Consider the following 17,434-nt stretch of genomic DNA (forward strand, 5'->3'; position numbering starts at 1 on the left):
TCTTCCAATATCAATGTTCCAATTTTAACAGAATGCATGTAGTGCATGCTAAAGATGGTACATACGTATCATGGTAGTTCCCCCTGCCAGGGCTGCTTTTGTGCCTTGATAGAAGTCATCAGCAGAGGTCATTCCCATCAGAGGCATCTGTAACCTAGTGTGGACATCGATTCCACCTGGCATAACTAGCTGGCCATAGGCATCAACCATTTTCACTCCTCCAGGAACAATGAGATTTTCCCCAATTTGTCTGAAAATGACATTAAGTGGGACTCTTAAGTATTTCTTAAACAACAATTCTGTAATTCAACATGCTAGATCCCTGCATTTGGAAATGTCCTCCTATGCCTAGCAGATTTTTTTTAAAATCATGCTTCCACACTCCATTTGACTGATATAGAATGGAAAAGAGAGCAAGGCTGGATGCAAAAGGAGCAAGGAAACCCTTAAGAACAAACTCTTTTTCTCTTGAGATATTCCCAGGTCCCCTTTGGCAATGCATCGCATTCTCAACTTTCTTAAGTTCTAATAAGATTTGGCAAAACATTGGACTGGGTCTCACAATCAGTGAGACCCGGTTTTGTCTGGTGAGCGGGAGGAGCGGGCTAAGCCCGCTCTCCCCGCTTACGAGTGGGCAGGGAGCCCTGGGCGGCCAGATCAGCCACCCACACGATGCCCGGCTCCGAGACGGAGCCGGTGGGGGGTGGGGGAGTGGGGGCCATGCGGCCCCCGCAAGCCCCGAAGGCGTGCCGCGGCTACTCACGATCGCAAAAAGCAGGTTTGCAGGAGCCCTCGCTTTGCAAACCTGCTTTTTGCCAGGGGTTCTCGAGTGGGTTTGCCGCTCCAGAACCACCGGGCTCGGCTGCGAGCCTGGTGGTTCTGACGACCAACAAAAATCGGGCTAGCCTCTACTAGCCTGATTTTTGTTGGTCGTGAGAATAGCCCCATTGTTTTTATTCCATCATGAGAGCACTGCACAGCATCCATATTAGACAGACAGACCAAATAATCATAGGATTTCAACTGCCGCCCTTCCTCTCTTTCATGTTCATCAGCTCTGTAACATGCAACCCCAATGAGAAAAAAGCAAGGCCAGGTCTATACATGCAGCTGAATAAAGTGGTAAAGATGTGGAAGAGACCTGAGGTGGCAGGAAACATGGTATCATTTCAGACTGTGGTTGGGAGATTAGACTTTTTAATGTTCTCCTGTGTTAAACAAAAGTTCAGTCAGAAAACTAACACTGTAAGGAGTGACATGGGAATAGATCCCGTCTCCCTGAGGTGCAAGTCTATTATTTGCAGGAAGCTTTGTACATGGGAGAGAAATAAAAAACTGACATCCCATGCAATATGAAATGGTATGGCCCACTAAACCACCTGTTGCTTGTGCAGACCAAATCTAAGAGATGCCTTTTGATGCAAATATCTGCTCACAAGGGACTATGATCCAAATCCTAAAATAATGTATTCAGGAATCATTCCAATAAAACAAGAGGTTTTAGTTAAGATATAAAGTTGTGCTGTTGAGTCGGTGTCGACTTCTAGCGACCACAGAGCAGGGATATGTGAATCGATTTGGGTACAAAATGATTTGTACCCAAATCTGGCTGATTTGGCTGATTTGTAGACGAAACAAATCACCTCTGTATTCAATTGCCCAGATTCAGATACAAAACAAATCACCTCAGATTTGGACCTGAATAATTCAGATATTCGGACCTCCATTTTGTGGCCAAAGTGGGTTGGGTGATAGTGCCCAATGGGAGGAAGCTACCACCCAAATTTCAAAGGAATTGGCAAAGGGGTGATTTTTAAAAGAATTTTTGAAGTCTTTGAGCTTTCCCCCATAGGGAATAATGGGGATTAAAGCAGCCTTATAGCTCCACATGGGGGGCACCAGGGTGGCCCAGAGTGGGTTGCGGTGGGTGGTAGTGCCCAATGGGTGCAAGAAAGCTGCCACCCATATTTCAAAGGAATTGGGCAAAGGGGTGATTTTTTTTTTGAAGAGTGGGTCAGGATATAGAAGAGTGGGTCAGGTAGTAGTGCACCAATGAGTGCCTGCTATCACCCAGATTTCAAATAAATTGGTGAAAGGGGTGATTTTTATTTGTTTTTTCCTTATGTTTGCGCGTAGAGTAGATTCTCTGGTAGGAAATGAGAGTGATTCATTTCCTACCAGAGAATATACTCTTAGAACATCTCAGACATTGAAAAAAACAAAACCCAGTGCCACATGGGCTCATCATTTTGGAGGTGGTTGGCACCCTATGTGCACTACACCACAACCTGCTCTAGGCCACCCTGGTGCCCCTCAAGTGGAGTTATGGGGCTGCTGAAATTCCCCATTATTCCCTATGGGGGAAAAGCTTAAAGATGCACAAACTTCAGAAAAAAATTAAATATCACCCCTTTCACCAATTTATTTGAAATCTGGGTGGTAGCAGGCACCCATTGGGGCACTACCAACTGACCCACTCTTCTGCCCCCGAAACCTCTTTTCTGCCCCGAATCTGCCACAAAGACATGCCAACTTCAAAAATCTTTTTAAAGAACACCCCTTTGTCCAATTTCTTTTAAATACATGTGGTAGCTTCCTTGCACCCATTGGGGCACTATTACCCACCACAACCCACTCTGGGCCACCCTGGTGCCACACCTGGGGAATTATAACTAAGACCAATGAAATCCCCATTATGGGAAAATGCTTAAGGATGCATGGACTTCAAAAATCTTTTAAAAATCACCCCTTGCCCAATTTCTTTGATATATGGGAGGTAGCTTCCTTGCACCCATTGGGCACTACCACCAACCACAACCCGCTCTGGGACACCCTGGTGCTCCCCATGTGGAGCTATAAGGCTGCTTTAATCCCCATTATTCCCTACAGGGAAAAGCTTAAAGACTTCAAAAATTCTTTAAAAATCATTTCCTTGCCCAATTTGTTTGAAATTTGGGTGGTAGCTTCCATCCATTGGGCACTACTACCCATCCCACTCTTTTGCCCCTCAGAACCCCCTTTTTTGCCCCAAATTGATTTGGATTTGGATAATTTGGGGACAAATCGAATCTGGGGTGATTCGGGGGGCAGATTCAGACACAAAACAAATCGGGGGTGATTTGATTTGGGTACAAATCGAATTGAAAAAATCAATTTGTTCACATCCCTACCACAGAGCCATGTGTTTTTCTTCGTAGAATACAGGAGTGGCTTACCAGTGCCTTCTCCTGCGCAGTATGAGACGATGCCTTTCATCACAGCTCTATATCGCTGCTGCCCGATATAGGAGTTTCCCATATTCTGGGAAACACACCATCAGGGATTCAAACCAACATTATCCTGCTCTCTAGGCAGGTTGCTTCCCTGCTGTGCCATTAGGCGGCAGTCCAGATATACCAGTAGGTAAAAGGGTGTTACTTTCATGTAGATGTGATTCTACACTGATTCAGACATGGTTTTGCCCTTCTGTGCTTTGCTTATGCTATACATACATATTAAAAGGGACTTAAAAAACAATGGCTTGGATCAAATCACACCCAGATGTCTGAAATAAATAAATATATAGATAAATAAGCAAGCAAATATATACACACACACATACATAGAGTGTGCTACAAACTTACTTAATCAAACCATCTTCCACATAGATGTCTGCATAAAAGGACTGATCATCATTGACAATCTTTCCTCCTTTGATGAGAAGACGGTCACTCTAATTACAAAAACAAAAATGATTTCCAAGGTAACTTTAGATATTTCATTCAAAGGTCATTTTATTCAGATACATGCATATTATGGAGCAATGCCAGATACAAACTGTGGATCAGGCCTTGACACATTTTCTCTGGATCTAGGAGCCAGCCCAACAATTTAGGAGCCAGACAATGGACAAAATTGCTATATTTTGTGATGGACACACTGGAGGTGGAGGGTAAATCCCTCCCTTCGTAGGAATAGGTGTAAACAGAATTATCTTTATCCCCATTTTGAGTAACATACTTGGAACAGAAACAGGCTTGTAAAGGACAAATAAATAATTTTAAAATTACCTTTGAATATCCTAATCTAGGTAGGCACCATGGTTAAATCTCGGCACAATGGCTCCTGAGCACCTAGGGCATGGCTGCACAACTCAAATGCCCTGGTGGTCCAGAACCATCCACAACTTGGCGTGCAGAGGCCCTGTCCCTCTTCAATCAGTAGGGCCCCTAGAGTGCATGCCAGCCCCAAACAAATGCCAAGTTCTCTCCTCTCCCTAAATTGTTGTTGCTTTCAGGCTGCAATGCTAGGCATGCTTACATGGGAGTGAGCCTCACTGGGCACACCATGGAGCATATTTCTCAGAAAGAATGCAGAGGATGGCATTATAAGGCAGTCTCCAGCTCCTGTGTTTCTGCAGGACACCCAGGGACCAGTAAAATAGTCCCTGCGAGCCGAATCCGGCCCCCGGGCCTTATGTTGTGCAGGCCTGACCTAGGGTTAGGCCATGTGATAAGCCAGTCATTTGCTCTGAAATATCCAGGGTAACTGGAGCCATTTTTTCCTGCTTTGCTTTTTAAAAAATGAATGATGTAACACCACAGAACAATGTAACACACAATTCCTGGTGTTTGTGTGTTGTGAGCCAATTATAACTTAGGGAGCAATTACAGGTTATGAACTCTGAAAGGATGCTGACTTATGACTACCCATTTCCACTTTGAAAATATAACGTTAATTAAGATGGCAAGAATGAAAAAGTAAAATGCAACTCTGACGTTCTTTAGCTCTCAGATTAGAAGCGAAGGGGTTTCAGAATCAAAGGCCTTTGTTGCCTTCCCCTCCCAGCCCCATGCGGTTTCCAAGGTTATCACAAGGAATCAGGCATACAATTGGGGTGGAGCTACCCTCTGTTAGCAATCCCAGAGAATCTGTCAGCTACCCTGGAGAATGCTAAGAACACACATCAAAACAACGGCAGACTAAAGTGCAGAGCTAAAGAGAGGGAGCTACATATTTCATTTGCCATCCCCATTAAAAGAATGTTCCAGGTTTTTCTCTGAACTTTTTCCTCTGAAGTGTTAAATGATCTACGTTTCATGCTCCCCAGTCTCCTCAGTGGTATGAAGTTTCAGGGTCAGTGGCTGACATCCTGACTGAATGTACCAGAAGAAACCCTTCTGACATTTAGTAGTTTTTCAGAGTAACTCCTGAGTAGTACTGCTGAGTAATTAGTCAGGCTATTGGCCAGTGTCTTATGGGGAAAAGCTATTCAGAGACATCTGGTGTTTATTTACAGATATGCAAACCGGGGGCAGAAAGACATAAGCATTGATTTTTCAAAAACAACAAATGCTTAAAACAACAACAACAACAAATCCCTCTCATCTCACAGGCTGCTTTTTTCCAGCCAGGTGCAAAAACTCAAGACTTGCTTCTCTTTGTCTAGCTACACTGAAACTGCCAATCATTCTTCCTTCAGGGTCCACTTAAGCAACACCCAGTAGCTCAAGGGCTCTCAAACTTGGGTCCCCAGCTGCTGTTGGACTACAGCTACCAACATCCCCAGCTGCAATAAAATGTGGTGGGGTGATGGGAGTTGTAGTCTCAGAACCCAAGACAACATCTCAGAAACCAAGTTTGAGAACCCCTGCAGTAGCTAGTAACCACCACCCAACCATCAAGCAAGCATTAAGGTTATTAAAATGTAAAATAAAGTTGTGCCGTCGAGTTGGTGTCGACTCCTAGCGCCCACAGAGCTCTGTGGTTGTCTGGTAAAATACAGGAGGGGTTTACCATTGCCATCTCCCATGCAGTATGAAATGAGACCTTTCAGCATACCAGTGGGGATTTGAACGACGAACTTCTTGCTCCCTAGGCAAGTTACTTCCCTGCTGTGCCACAAAATGTAGGCTAACAGTCATCTCTTTCTTTAACACAACACAACAGTATTAAATAACACACTCATTCTTTGACTGCCTTTGTAGAGAATGGCAAACTGCGGGTCCAACGGACCCAGAGTTTGCCTCCATGCTCCCACCAGGTGCTCCCAGATGATCCCATATGCAGTCTGGGAGACTGAAAAGGGTGTGTGCAGAATGTACAGCCACAGCTGCCAATCTCAATGGTGGTCTTTGGAGTGGGCGGTATATTAAATATCTCAAATAAATAAATAAGAGGAAGTGGAGGGGCTCCCTACCCTCAGCCCTGGTTGGAACATGGCAGCGGAATTCCGATAAACACAATGGGGCGATTCTGATGATCAGCAAAAATCGGGCTAGCGGGTAGCCCAATTTTTGCTGATCGTCAGAACTGCCGGGCTCGCAGCCAAGCCCAGTGGTTCTGGAGCGGCAAACCCACTCTGGAACCCCTGCTAAAAAGCAGGTTTGCAGAGCGAGCACTCCAGCAAACCTGCTTTTTAGGCTCATGAGTAGCCGCAGTGCGGCTTTGCGCTGCACCTACTCACGAGTAGACTCCCGGCTTGGGGGTCTCCCCAGTATGCCCTGCGCGCTCACACAGGGCATACTGGGGCTTGCGGGGGCTGTGCGGCCCCCGCTCCCCCCACCCCCTGCCGGCTCCATCACGGAGCCAGCCAGCGTGTGGGCGGCCGATCCAGCCACCCAGGGCTCCCTGCCCACTCGTCTGTGGGGAGAGCGGGCTTAGCCCGCTCTCCCCACAGTTCTTACAAAAGCGGGTCTCATGGATCGTGAGACCCGCCTCAATGTCACTACTGGAGCTGCAGTTTTGGTGGTGAAACACAGAGAGCCGAGTCTCATGTTCAGTGAGACCCGGTTTGGTGAGCTGAGCAGGGAGAGTGGGCTAAGCCTGCTCTCCCTGCTCATGATCAGGGAGGGAGCCTTGGGCAGCCGGATTGGCCGCCCACACGATTGCCGGCTCTGTAACAGAGCCGGGGGGGGGCTGGGGGGGAGCGGGGGCCGATTGGCCCCCAGAAGCTCCAGCATGCACGAGCTCCCTGCACGAGCACGCAGGGCATACTGGCGAGACCCCCAGAGCCAGAAGGTGGCTTTTTGCCTCCCCTCTGGGGGTCTCCTCATGAGTAGCCGCACCACAGCTACTCACGATTAAAAAAAAACAGGGTTTGCAGAGCATTCTCTCCACAAACCCAGTTTTAGGGGAGGGGTATTTAGGTGGGTTAACCACCTGGGAGCCACCGGTCTTGTTTGCGTGCCCAGTGGCTCCCACGATCAGCCAAAATTGGGCTAGGCTCCCCTAGCCCAATTTTGGCTGATTGTGGGAATAGCCTCAGCATGATCCTCAGGTTTGTGGGTTAAAACGAACCCACAGTTTGGCAACAACAACACCATGGTTTAAGACATTTGGACGGCCAAAATTTCAAACCTCTGGCACGGCTGCCTCCAGTTCTGCGTTATGTCCAAATGCGGCCTTAAAAAAACCAACATGGCTTGTGACTGAAGCTGCGTTTAAAACAAACTCCTGAGGACACGTGCAATTTACTTACTTGTTAAAAGATGTGTTTGGGGGTTATGTTTTAGTTGTGGGCTTACAATAGGGTAGGACAAATCCCAGGTACCAGGGAGGCATAGTGCCTAGAAATTTAACAGTGCTTTTTAGATTAGGATATTTAGAATTATTTAATAAAATTCTTATTTGACTCCCACATCTCTGTTTCTGTTCTAAGCATGTTACTTGTAAAGGGGATAAGGAGAAGCTCATTTAACTCTTCACCTCCACAATGTCCATCACTAAGCCCAGTAATTTTGTCAAGCGTCCACTGTCTGGCTCCTAAGTGTTTGGATTGGTTCCTAGATCCAAAGAAAAATTCTCAAGGCCTGGCTAACAAAATTTGATACCAACAAGGGAAGGATCAGAGACTGATATACCTGAATCCACCATTTGTCCAAGAAATTTAGAGCAGGGCACTTGGAGTACCCAGGTAACATCAGTATATCCAACTAGGTTAGGCTCACATCTGCTTAGTTTCAGAGATATAGCAACAGCTGGTGCCTTCCCAATTTTATCTGGCATTTCACAATCGTTACGGATATATACAGGGATTGTAAAAACCCATTTTTACCATTTCCCATATAGATCTGTAATAAACTGAATTCACCCAGAAGGCACCAGGTGTTACTCTTGGATAATCCAGTATTACAATACAGTTGGGTTAACAGTATTAACATGGAAAATATATCCTAGTGTTAAATGCATTTTTAGAAACCACACTTTGATCATTTCATGGGGGAATCACAATGAAAAGCTTCATTAGCCTACTGAGTCCACCCACTTCCCCGTTTAAGGCCTCTTGGGCAAGAAACTGTATAACTGTTCACAGTCTGGAAAGCAAACCTTCTCCATAACAACCAGAAAATGCCAGATGCAGTACGTCAGCCTTTATTCACCTAGCTTCTTTTCAGCCTATGCTTGAATGGCTGGTTGGCTCTGGCTCACTCCTGGCCAAACAATGAAGAATGTTAAAGTGCCCTCAGATGTCAAGACTGAGGGGGGAGAAGCCCAAGGCTCACCTCTAACGATATTTCTTATGCACTCATCGCATCATGTTTGCTTTTGGAGAAATATAATAGTAACTAGCTGACCCCGCACAGAGCATTTGTGCAGTTGTGCACTGAGCCTGTGGCATCCCACGAAGTGCTCTCACTCGCTCTCCCCCCACAGCGCTCTCGCTTGCTAACTCCCCCTGCAGCTCGCTCGCTGGCTCTGCCCCCGCAACTCGCTCGCTGGCTCTGCCCCCGCAGCTCGCTCGCTTGCTCTCCCCCCGCAGCTCACTCGCTCGCTCTCCCCCCGCAGCTCACTCGCTCGCTCTCCCCCCGCAGCTCACTCGCTCGCTCTCCCCCGTAGCTCGCTTGCTCACTCTCCCCCCGCAGCTCACTCTCTCTCCCCCCGCAGCTCACTCGCTCCCCCCCACAGCTTGCTCACTCGCTCCACCCGCAGCTTGCTCGCTCGCTCTCCCCCGAAAGCTTGCTCGCTCTCCCCCCACATCTCGTTCGCTCGCTCTCCCCCTGCAGCTCACTCGCTCTCCCCTTGCAGCCTGCTCGCTCTCGTGCCCACAGCTCTATCGCTTGCTCTCCCCCTGCAGCTTGCTTGCTTGCTCTTCCCCCTGCAGCTCGCTCACTCACTCTCTCCCCCACAGCTCTCCCCCCCTGAAGCTCTCCCCTTTGGGCAAGCCAGGACTTGGCCATCCTGCCGCCACCTCCCACCTCCTCCTCCCAGCTGGTAGGGCTTTGCCCGCCATCTGCCCACCTCCTTGCCGCCGCCAGCTGGCCCTCCACCTCTGCATCCTGACCACTGTCATTATTTCTCTCCGCTTCAATGTTGGATCTCTTGCACACTCTAGAGCATCTGCACGTTAGTACTTGATTGCTCCCCTCACCTCAGAGATCTCCCCACCCTCACCTGAGCTGCACTCCTGCTCCTCCTCCATCCTGTTGCTTCCATCCCCCTCACCCTTCTTGGTCATGGCTGCAGCATTGCTGCCACTTATTGGCCAAACTGCAGCCCCATATCCCCAGAGACCGCCCCACCCTCACCTGAACCCTGCTCCTGCTTCCACTCTTTCTTCCTCCTCCCTTCATGTTTTTTTCCTCTCTCTCTCCCTCCCTGAATTAAAAGATTTTGTTCATCTTGTTTCCTCATTTAATTCACACAATGGCATCCTCCTTCTCCTGAAGGGGATCTTTCCTCCCTCACGATCTGTCTTTTTGCATGCCATCCTTTGATAGATAGATAGATAGATAGATAGATAGAGTCCTGTCCTCTGCAATCAAGAACATCTTCTGACCAGTAACAGTTGTATTCCAACTGACCTTAACCATCACAGGCTCCTCCTCCTTTTCTGCATAGGAAATGGTCATGTGCACGGACCGGTTTGGAGGCCATTCTAAAGGCCTCCAGACCGGTCCGGACACGGGTGGTTTTGGTTCGGGTGGGGGGTTCCAAAAGAGTTCGGGGGGGGGGCTTTACTTACCCCCTCAAGAATGCTGCTGTATTTCTTAGAGCAAGCGGGCGGCAGACCTCCCTGCCGCCAGCTTCATTCCCCCTCTCAGCGCGGCTCTCCTTTTGAATACTGAATCGGGCAGCAGGGTATCTCCCAGTCCCTGCCGTCCTCTTAAATGCCCCCGCTCGGGTGGTGGCCGCCCCTTTAAGCCCCCAAGACCCCTGCCGCCCCTTCCCTTCCCACCGCAACGAGGGGTCGGCAGGAGAGCTCCCCTACCGTCCCCGTCCGCTTCCCCGGCTGGCTGCAAATGGCTTCTAGGAAGCCTTTTGCGCGCGTACGCAAAAGGCTTCCTAGAAGCCATTTGCAGCCAGCCGGGGAAGCGGACGGCAGGTGAGTTCTCCCGCTGCCTGCTCTCTAAAGTTTAGAAACTTTCTAAAAAGTTTAGAAGCCATTTGCAGCCAACCGGGGAAGCGGACGGGGACGGCAGGGGAGCTCTCCTGCCGACCCCTCGTTGCGGTGGGAAGGGAAGGGGCGGCAGGGGTCTTGGGGGCTTAAAGGGGGTGGCCGCCAGCCGAGCGGGGGCATTTAAGAGGGCGGCAGGGACTGGGAGATACCCTGCCGCCCGATTCAGTATTCAAAAGGAGAGCCGCGCTGAGAGGGGGAATGAAGCGGGCAGCAGGGAGGTCTGCCGCCCGCTTGCTCTAAGAAATACGGCGGCATTCTTGAGGGGGTAAGTAAAGCCCCCCCCAAACTCTTTTGGAACCCCCCACCCCAGTGCCGGACCGCAGCTCCGCGGTTCCGTGCACATCCCTAATAGGAAAGCCGCACTGCCCAATCACCACAGTGCCACAGGCTCCTCCTCCCTATCTGCATATGGAATCCCCACTGCCCAATCACCATGGTGCTTCTGCTCTCACAGGCTCCTTCCCCCTATCTGCATATGGAATCCCCACTGCCCAATCAGGTGCTTCTGCTTGCAAACTCTGTCAGCCAATCGCCTCCTTTCTACCACGTCCCCATGCATGGCCCGTCTTGGAGAATTAATAATATAGAAGTTTGGAGGAGGGTGGATGGAGTGAGGCCTGTACAAACAAATTAGCATGACTGGATAGGAATTTGCTGCAGTTTCCCCTTGCCTAGAGAAGCTTGAAGGCTTACAAGCTAGGCTATCAATTCATGAATGAAGAACAAATGGACATTTACTGAGTGACAAGACTCACTCGAACATCGGTTCTATAGGTCTTAAGCCTATAGGAATGGTATTAGGCCTTCATCAAATATAATGGTCACCAAGGATTTGTTTAGACTCGGGCAAAGGATTTGCAGTAGCCAGTAGAATATTTTGATTTTTTAAATTTTTGCTGACTCTTCATATGCAAATTGATTTTTAAAGGTTCTAAGGCTTTTGAGGATACCATGAACAGCCAGGAAAACAAACAAATGGATCATAGAACAAAATGATCCAGAATTTTCACTCAAGGCACAAATGACCAGGCTCAAACTATGATTCTTTGGACACATTATGCGAAAATCCAACTCCCTTGAGAAGTCCATAATGCTGGGGAAAGTTGAAGGAAAGAGAAGAAGAGGGCGACCAGCAGCAAGTTAGATAGACTTGATTATGACAGCAATGAACGCACCAGAGAGAGAGACCTTAAAGGCCAAGTTGAAGACAGATCATCCTAGAGTGAATCTATCTATGTGGTCGCTAAGAGTCTACACTGACTTGATGGCACTCAATCAATCAATCAATCAATCAACACACCACTGAGGGCTGTTGTTTGAGTGAGTCCATTGCCCCTTTGGGCTCATGGAATGGCTTTCACAGTTCTTTGGATCTTGATCAATACATTGCATTGTACTATTTGAGTATGTTCCCTATTCCACATAACAGTTGATTCACAATTATAGTTTACTGAAGTGTTTGTGTGTGGGGGGGGGGGGGGTGAGAGAGAGAGAGAGAGAGACAGGCAGGTGGTATAAGCACAAATACCTGAACAGCATTGTAAGAAATCAAGACATATGGGTAATTACAGAGTGATAACAAAACAATTATTTGGAGCAGTGGCCAAAGTATGTCAACCAGCATGACTAAGAAAACAAAAATGTGTGGTAAATTATTAATGTTAAGATAATCACATGTACCATTTAAAAAAATATTAAGCAGGAATCTGTGTAGATTCACATTTATATAGGCTGCATGAAACGGATGCTGACAATTTGCTGTGTACTCTTCTCTGATAGGGAAACAAAAGGGGTAAATATCTCGACTGTTGCACCCAGAATTCCTTGCTGCCCTTCTATGGAGACATGGGGGTGGGGAGTGAGAACTTCAGACAAAATGGTAGCGGATACAATAGAGAGGGCAGACATGATAGCTGCAGCTAGACAGACAGGCTATGAATAAAAGGAGTTTGAAACCACCAAGGTTTGCATAAGGAGTACTCAAATACACAGACTTCTTTTGAAAAGCACCATTTCACTTTGCTTAGTTTACAGGTAATATGGATGTCCTGCCTTTGAAGAGCAATTAACAGGTAAACAGAGGCTTGTTGTTGCCATGCTGTCAGTGTTCTGAAGAGCCTCCAACAGAGGATAAAATGCTGCTTAACCCTTCTGGGTTCAAGCTAGGTTACATTCAACAAAAGAGCACATTAATTCTCTGCACAGAGGCGCTTCCAGTGGCAAAAACCTAATACCACCTCAGCCAGCGTTCTCCTGTTTTGTATCCACATTTCCAGGTTAGAGTGGATTTCAAGACTGAAATCAACAGCCCTTGCTAACTGAAGATATCCTCAAGGTTTTTTTTAAGGAAATAAACACAATGTAACACTTAGCTGTTCAACATCTATCTTAATAAACAGCCTTGATTACATTTCATGTGCCTGGTAGAAATACTCTATACACAAGCTAAATTAAACTCCTTGAGCAGAGTGTCCAGATGAAGTTACCTATGTGTACTGCTCAGGAGCTATTCAATAGGACTACTTAATTTCAATAGGACTACTCAGGAGTAATTTAGTCCACATGCTGCCCCTTGTCTTTCAACAAAACCTGATACTTTCTGTTTGGGATGGAAGAGACAAATGGGACAAAAAAGTCTCTTAAGCTTTGGCTTCCACCCTTGACCAGTGTTCTAGAGAGACACATTTGAAAAATCTGAAAAGAAGGACAGTTTGTAAGGAATCATAAGCAGGTCCATGCAAGCAGCGGTGTCCTTATAAGTCAGAAACCCTTTAATGAGAAATCAGATAGGAAGCCTGAAAAGGAGAGGAACAAGGGAGCAAGAGACTCAGACAGAAATGAAGGCGTGTTATTCGAGGTGATTTTCAATGTTTTAAATGTTCTTTGCTCTAGATGGAAGTTGAGGTGTGGCGCGGGGAACAAGCAGTGCACTGAGTCCTCAATGTCTTTGGGTGTCACTGGCAACCCTATGGAATGGGCTTTCCAGACCAACCAGCTTCAGAGGCGCCCTGTTGGTTCTAGAGGGGCCCCTCACGCTCTTTCTTGAAGCGCTTTCGAATAAGGGGGCACGGGGCTGCCTCTCGATGAAGACGGCACCTACATGCCGTGGCCGGGCTCGCTGAGCATTGCATCGGAATAAAGAAGAGGCTCTTGCGAGGCTGGAGTCGCCAGGCGGTAACCACCAGCCACGGCCGGCGGAGGAAGGGAAGAACAGCGAATCTCTCGCCCCCCTCTCGTCTGCAGCCTCCGCCCCTAGTCTTCACCAAGCCCGCCCGCACTGAGCAGCCCCAGCCTCCCCAGCGCCGGCGCCCGCCAGCCGCCCTCCCTCGCGGCTCCCGTTACACAATGGCTTCATCTACTCCTCCCCTGGCGGCTCACCCGGGGCAGCTCACCGAAGACAGCCCGGCATCGGCCCCCAGAAACCTCTCTGCCACTCAGGCCCTGCGCCAAGAGCAGACCTTTGGCGCCCAGCAACGGCCGGCCTAGAAAGGCACACGGCAAGCCCACCATCCACCCAAGCGAGGAGGCAGCGGCACGGCAGCCAGCGGCGGCCCGCCTGCGTCTCACCGTGATCCGCGGGATGTTCTTCTTGCCCTGGTACGACATCTTTCCTGCCGCGGGCCGATCCTGCCCTGTGGGGTGGGATGGAGCCGAGTGGCAGCGAGAGGCGGCCTTTCTGGGTCAGCAGGGCACCTGGCGGGCGCGGGCGGGCGGCTCTGCGCTGTGTGCCGCGTGTGCGTGCGCGCCTCTCCGGCTGGCGGATTGTTCTGGCAAGGAAGGAGGGCGGGAGCGAGGGAAGGAGAGGCGCTCGGTGGCTCCCCCTGTCCTGGCCGCCCCGCAGCCTCGCTGAGCAGCTGCCTGATTAGCATTCCACGTCCGTGCTGCGGCCGGCGGCAGACAGGCAGACTGCTCCGCCGGGGCCTCTCCGAGCAAGCGGGCGGGCCACTTCCCTGCCCAACAAAAGCCTGCGCCGCCCCTCGCTTGCCAACAAAGGACACGTGGCCGAGGGACCCCTTTGCAGCGCGGCTGGCCGCTTAGACCAAGTGCCCCTTTTCGCGCGCGGGCCTGTGCACAGGTTCTGATCCCGGGATGGCACAGTCTGTACATAGCTGATGTTGGAGATCGCTCCTTCGGCCTTCGCCCTAAATCTCAGACCCATCATTAAACTGATCTGAAGTAGGTTTTCTGTCTTGGGAGTAAATCTCCTTCATTTATGTGGAATCTGCTTCTTTGTATGTGGGCTTACTGTAGAATCACAGACATTGCGCACCCCTCCCAACAGAAGCCGTAATATTCTGTATCCAGAAAAAGGATATCCCCGATCCTAAACTTACTCAAAAGTAAGCCCTACTTCGTTCCCTGGGGCTTACTTCCAAGTAAGCTTAGATACGACATGGCAGTCTTAAGAGCTCCCCGGCTTATTGGAGCTTAAGCTTCCTAGTATTGTAGTGTGAGTTCAGCCCCGTCTGGTTCTTCCTTCCTTCTTTCACCGAGAATTTAGGCCAGAGGTATGGGCAATCCTGTGAGCAAATCTAGCTCTCCAGATCAGCTGCACTTCATCACACGACGCATTGTTTGCTTTTGGAATTCCCTGCCACAATGCCATCGGCCTCCGACCTAGATGAGTAGAGACCATTTCAAGATGGAGAGAAGACAGGCCTATATACGGCTATTAGCCATGATAGCTAGATATTCGGAAGAAACATATCTCTGAATATCAGATCTTGGGACAACGAAGTGGAGGGTGGGTGATGCCTTCATGTGCCCTGCTTGGCAGCTAACTGGCCATTGTTGCTGACTTTCTTAGACGGAACTGCGGTATGTGATCTAACAGGGTTCCTCCTTTGAGATGAAATGTCGATCGCTTGCAGTATGTTTTTGAATTACGACCTTAATTCTTAAACCTTTGCAGAGGAACCACACACACAATTTATTTTCCGTAACCTTCCTTATTGTCAAGTTCTTAGGAGAGAATTCTTAAGTGAGAATCCCTCTCTCCCCTGCACCACGTGCACAATTCTTTATTAAAAGTCATTTATCAGCACAAAGTGACAGATGCACTCCACTGCGCTCCAGTTCCCATTCAGATACAGGATGGGAAGAGAAGGGGGATGTAGGGGGAAGGGTCTATATCATGAATGCTTAGCCCGCTTCATATTCATAGTCTGCTGACTGCTTTAGAGGGCAGAGAAAACACCGGCTCGTTAAAGGCACTTAATGCTTTTTTCCATCAACCCTCTCCCCACAGTTTTATCGGATGCCCTTTCCATTTATAATAAAGTCAATAAAATGATCCCCATTGGCTTTAACGATAAAAGCTGGGGGCCCCAAAGCAGGGAGGGTCCACTGAGCATGCACACTGACTGGGATGTAAACTCTGCTTGCTTTTCACAGCTTGGGAAGCCAAAATCCTCCATGCTTCTCATTTGCCTTGCAAAGTAATATCACGTCTGTGGACATAAACCAACTTCCCACGAAAGGGGCGAAGTCCTGTGGAGGTTACATTTAAATTAGAAGCCGAATTCGAAGTGAACGCTAGAGGACCTTTTTTCCCGTTTAAATAGGCAATGGTGGGTTGGAAAAACAATCGCCACCTGGCCCACACTTTTCTTTCGAGGTTTTTTATTAATTATCTGAAATGAGGTGCTGGAGAACCAGTTAGATGAGAAGAGACGGCTCTTTATTCGTTTTCAACCACATTGCCGTTTAGTAAATGCATCTGGCTGATTATTTGCTCCAGTCATCCCAAAGGGTCTTGGGTGAGGATTCCATCCCAGTGAGGATCCGATTTATTTCTAGAGAGCTAGCCACTCCTAAGTCAATTGTCCTGTCGTCCTAGGTGCTGAACCTAGGTGCGCCGGACTCAACGGGAGACCCAGACGCTAGATGGGTCCTTCTTGCTGGATCCTGGCTGTCTGCCTTAGTCTGGCCCCTTCTTCAGGCATCAGCTTTACTCATAAGTTTCGAGTGTCATGATGAACCTGAAGATCGGGGCAGGAGAACTGATTTTTTTTTAAAAAAAACATCTAAAAGGGAGAGAAAAAGAGGGACAATCCGTGGATTGTGTGTGCGCGCGTGGCGGCGGGGGTGGGGGGGGGGTGGGATGGTCAACTTTCAAGCCAAGCCCTAAAGTTCCCTTTCTTAGTTTAGTTGCTCTAATGAGAGTCTCAAGCGCCTGCCTTTCCCGTTACCTGATAGCAGCCATTGAGTAATTCCTCCGCTCCTCCAGCTGAAGGTGGGCAAGGCCGGGGCCCCGCGGGGGTCAGGACAGGAGTACTTCGGCTCCCGCTGCTGGCTTCGCTCTGCCCTTCAGATCCGCTGGAGAGCTGGCTGAGGTCTCCTCGGCTCAGCTTCTGGCTCCCTCTCTTCCCTCCGCTGAGAGACTCGAAGTCCAGCGTTTTGTTTTCAAAGGCTCCCTCCACGTTGCAGAACATGCCTCCGTATTTCTGCCGGGGCTTAGGACTGCCGGTGCCAAGGGCAGCAAAGTAATCGAGCAGTTCCTCCTCTTTCTTCTCTGGCTCCCTCAGCTCTGCCATGGCTTCTAGGGAGGGAGGCCGGCTGCCTAGGACTGCTGGGGACCGGAGAGTGGAGAGTGAAGCGGTGCCCTCAGGGAGGACTGGAGAAGTAGCACTGGGTGGGAAAGGGAGTGTCACACGAAGGCAGGGGCTCAGCCTGACTTCGCTTGTCATGTGCAAACTCCTAGCCAGCCTTGTGATTCGTTAGACAGGTAACGCCGTTAGTCTCTTAACGTGCGCTCGGCTGGCGAGGAGCTGTCCAAGGTCTGTGGTGCTGAAGCAGCCGTGCCAGAGGAGTTGATTAGGCGGACATCCTAGAGAGAGCCCACCTACGGGACAATTTCCATTGCTGTCACTTACCCTGATTTGCTTCTTGTGGAGACGGGTTCAACTCACTTTGCCGAGAATAATGTAAAAGCAGTTCAGTGATAATAATAGCTTTTATTGAACCGACTGTTTCCAACAGAAATCTGTATAAACTTTGCTTGTTAGTTAATTAGTTAATTGTATTGTTAGCTAATTAGAGGTTGTCCAAAAGTGT

General features: G+C 49.0%; 1 protein-coding gene across 2 annotated transcripts in view; it reads right to left on the minus strand.

Moving 5' to 3' along the window:
• Positions 1-17,091, minus strand: part of DPYSL4 (dihydropyrimidinase like 4) — a 53,750-nt gene extending 36,659 nt beyond the window's left edge. The window contains exons 1-3 of one of the 2 annotated variants that reach the window (XM_053310301.1): positions 16,570-17,091; positions 3,624-3,712; positions 66-250 (exon numbers count right to left, since the gene is read on the minus strand). In XM_053310301.1, coding sequence (XP_053166276.1) covers positions 66-250; positions 3,624-3,712; positions 16,570-17,067 — 772 coding nt within the window. In that variant the 5' untranslated portion in view covers positions 17,068-17,091. Of the gene's footprint in view, positions 1-65; positions 251-3,623; positions 3,713-13,945; positions 14,303-16,569 lie in introns of those variants that run through there. The other variant, XM_053310302.1, reaches the window with a different exon arrangement.
• Between the last annotated feature and the right edge of the window lie 343 nt (positions 17,092-17,434).

This window comes from Hemicordylus capensis, chromosome 3 (genome assembly GCF_027244095.1).
Source record: "Hemicordylus capensis ecotype Gifberg chromosome 3, rHemCap1.1.pri, whole genome shotgun sequence".
Lineage (NCBI taxonomy): Eukaryota > Metazoa > Chordata > Lepidosauria > Squamata > Cordylidae > Hemicordylus > Hemicordylus capensis.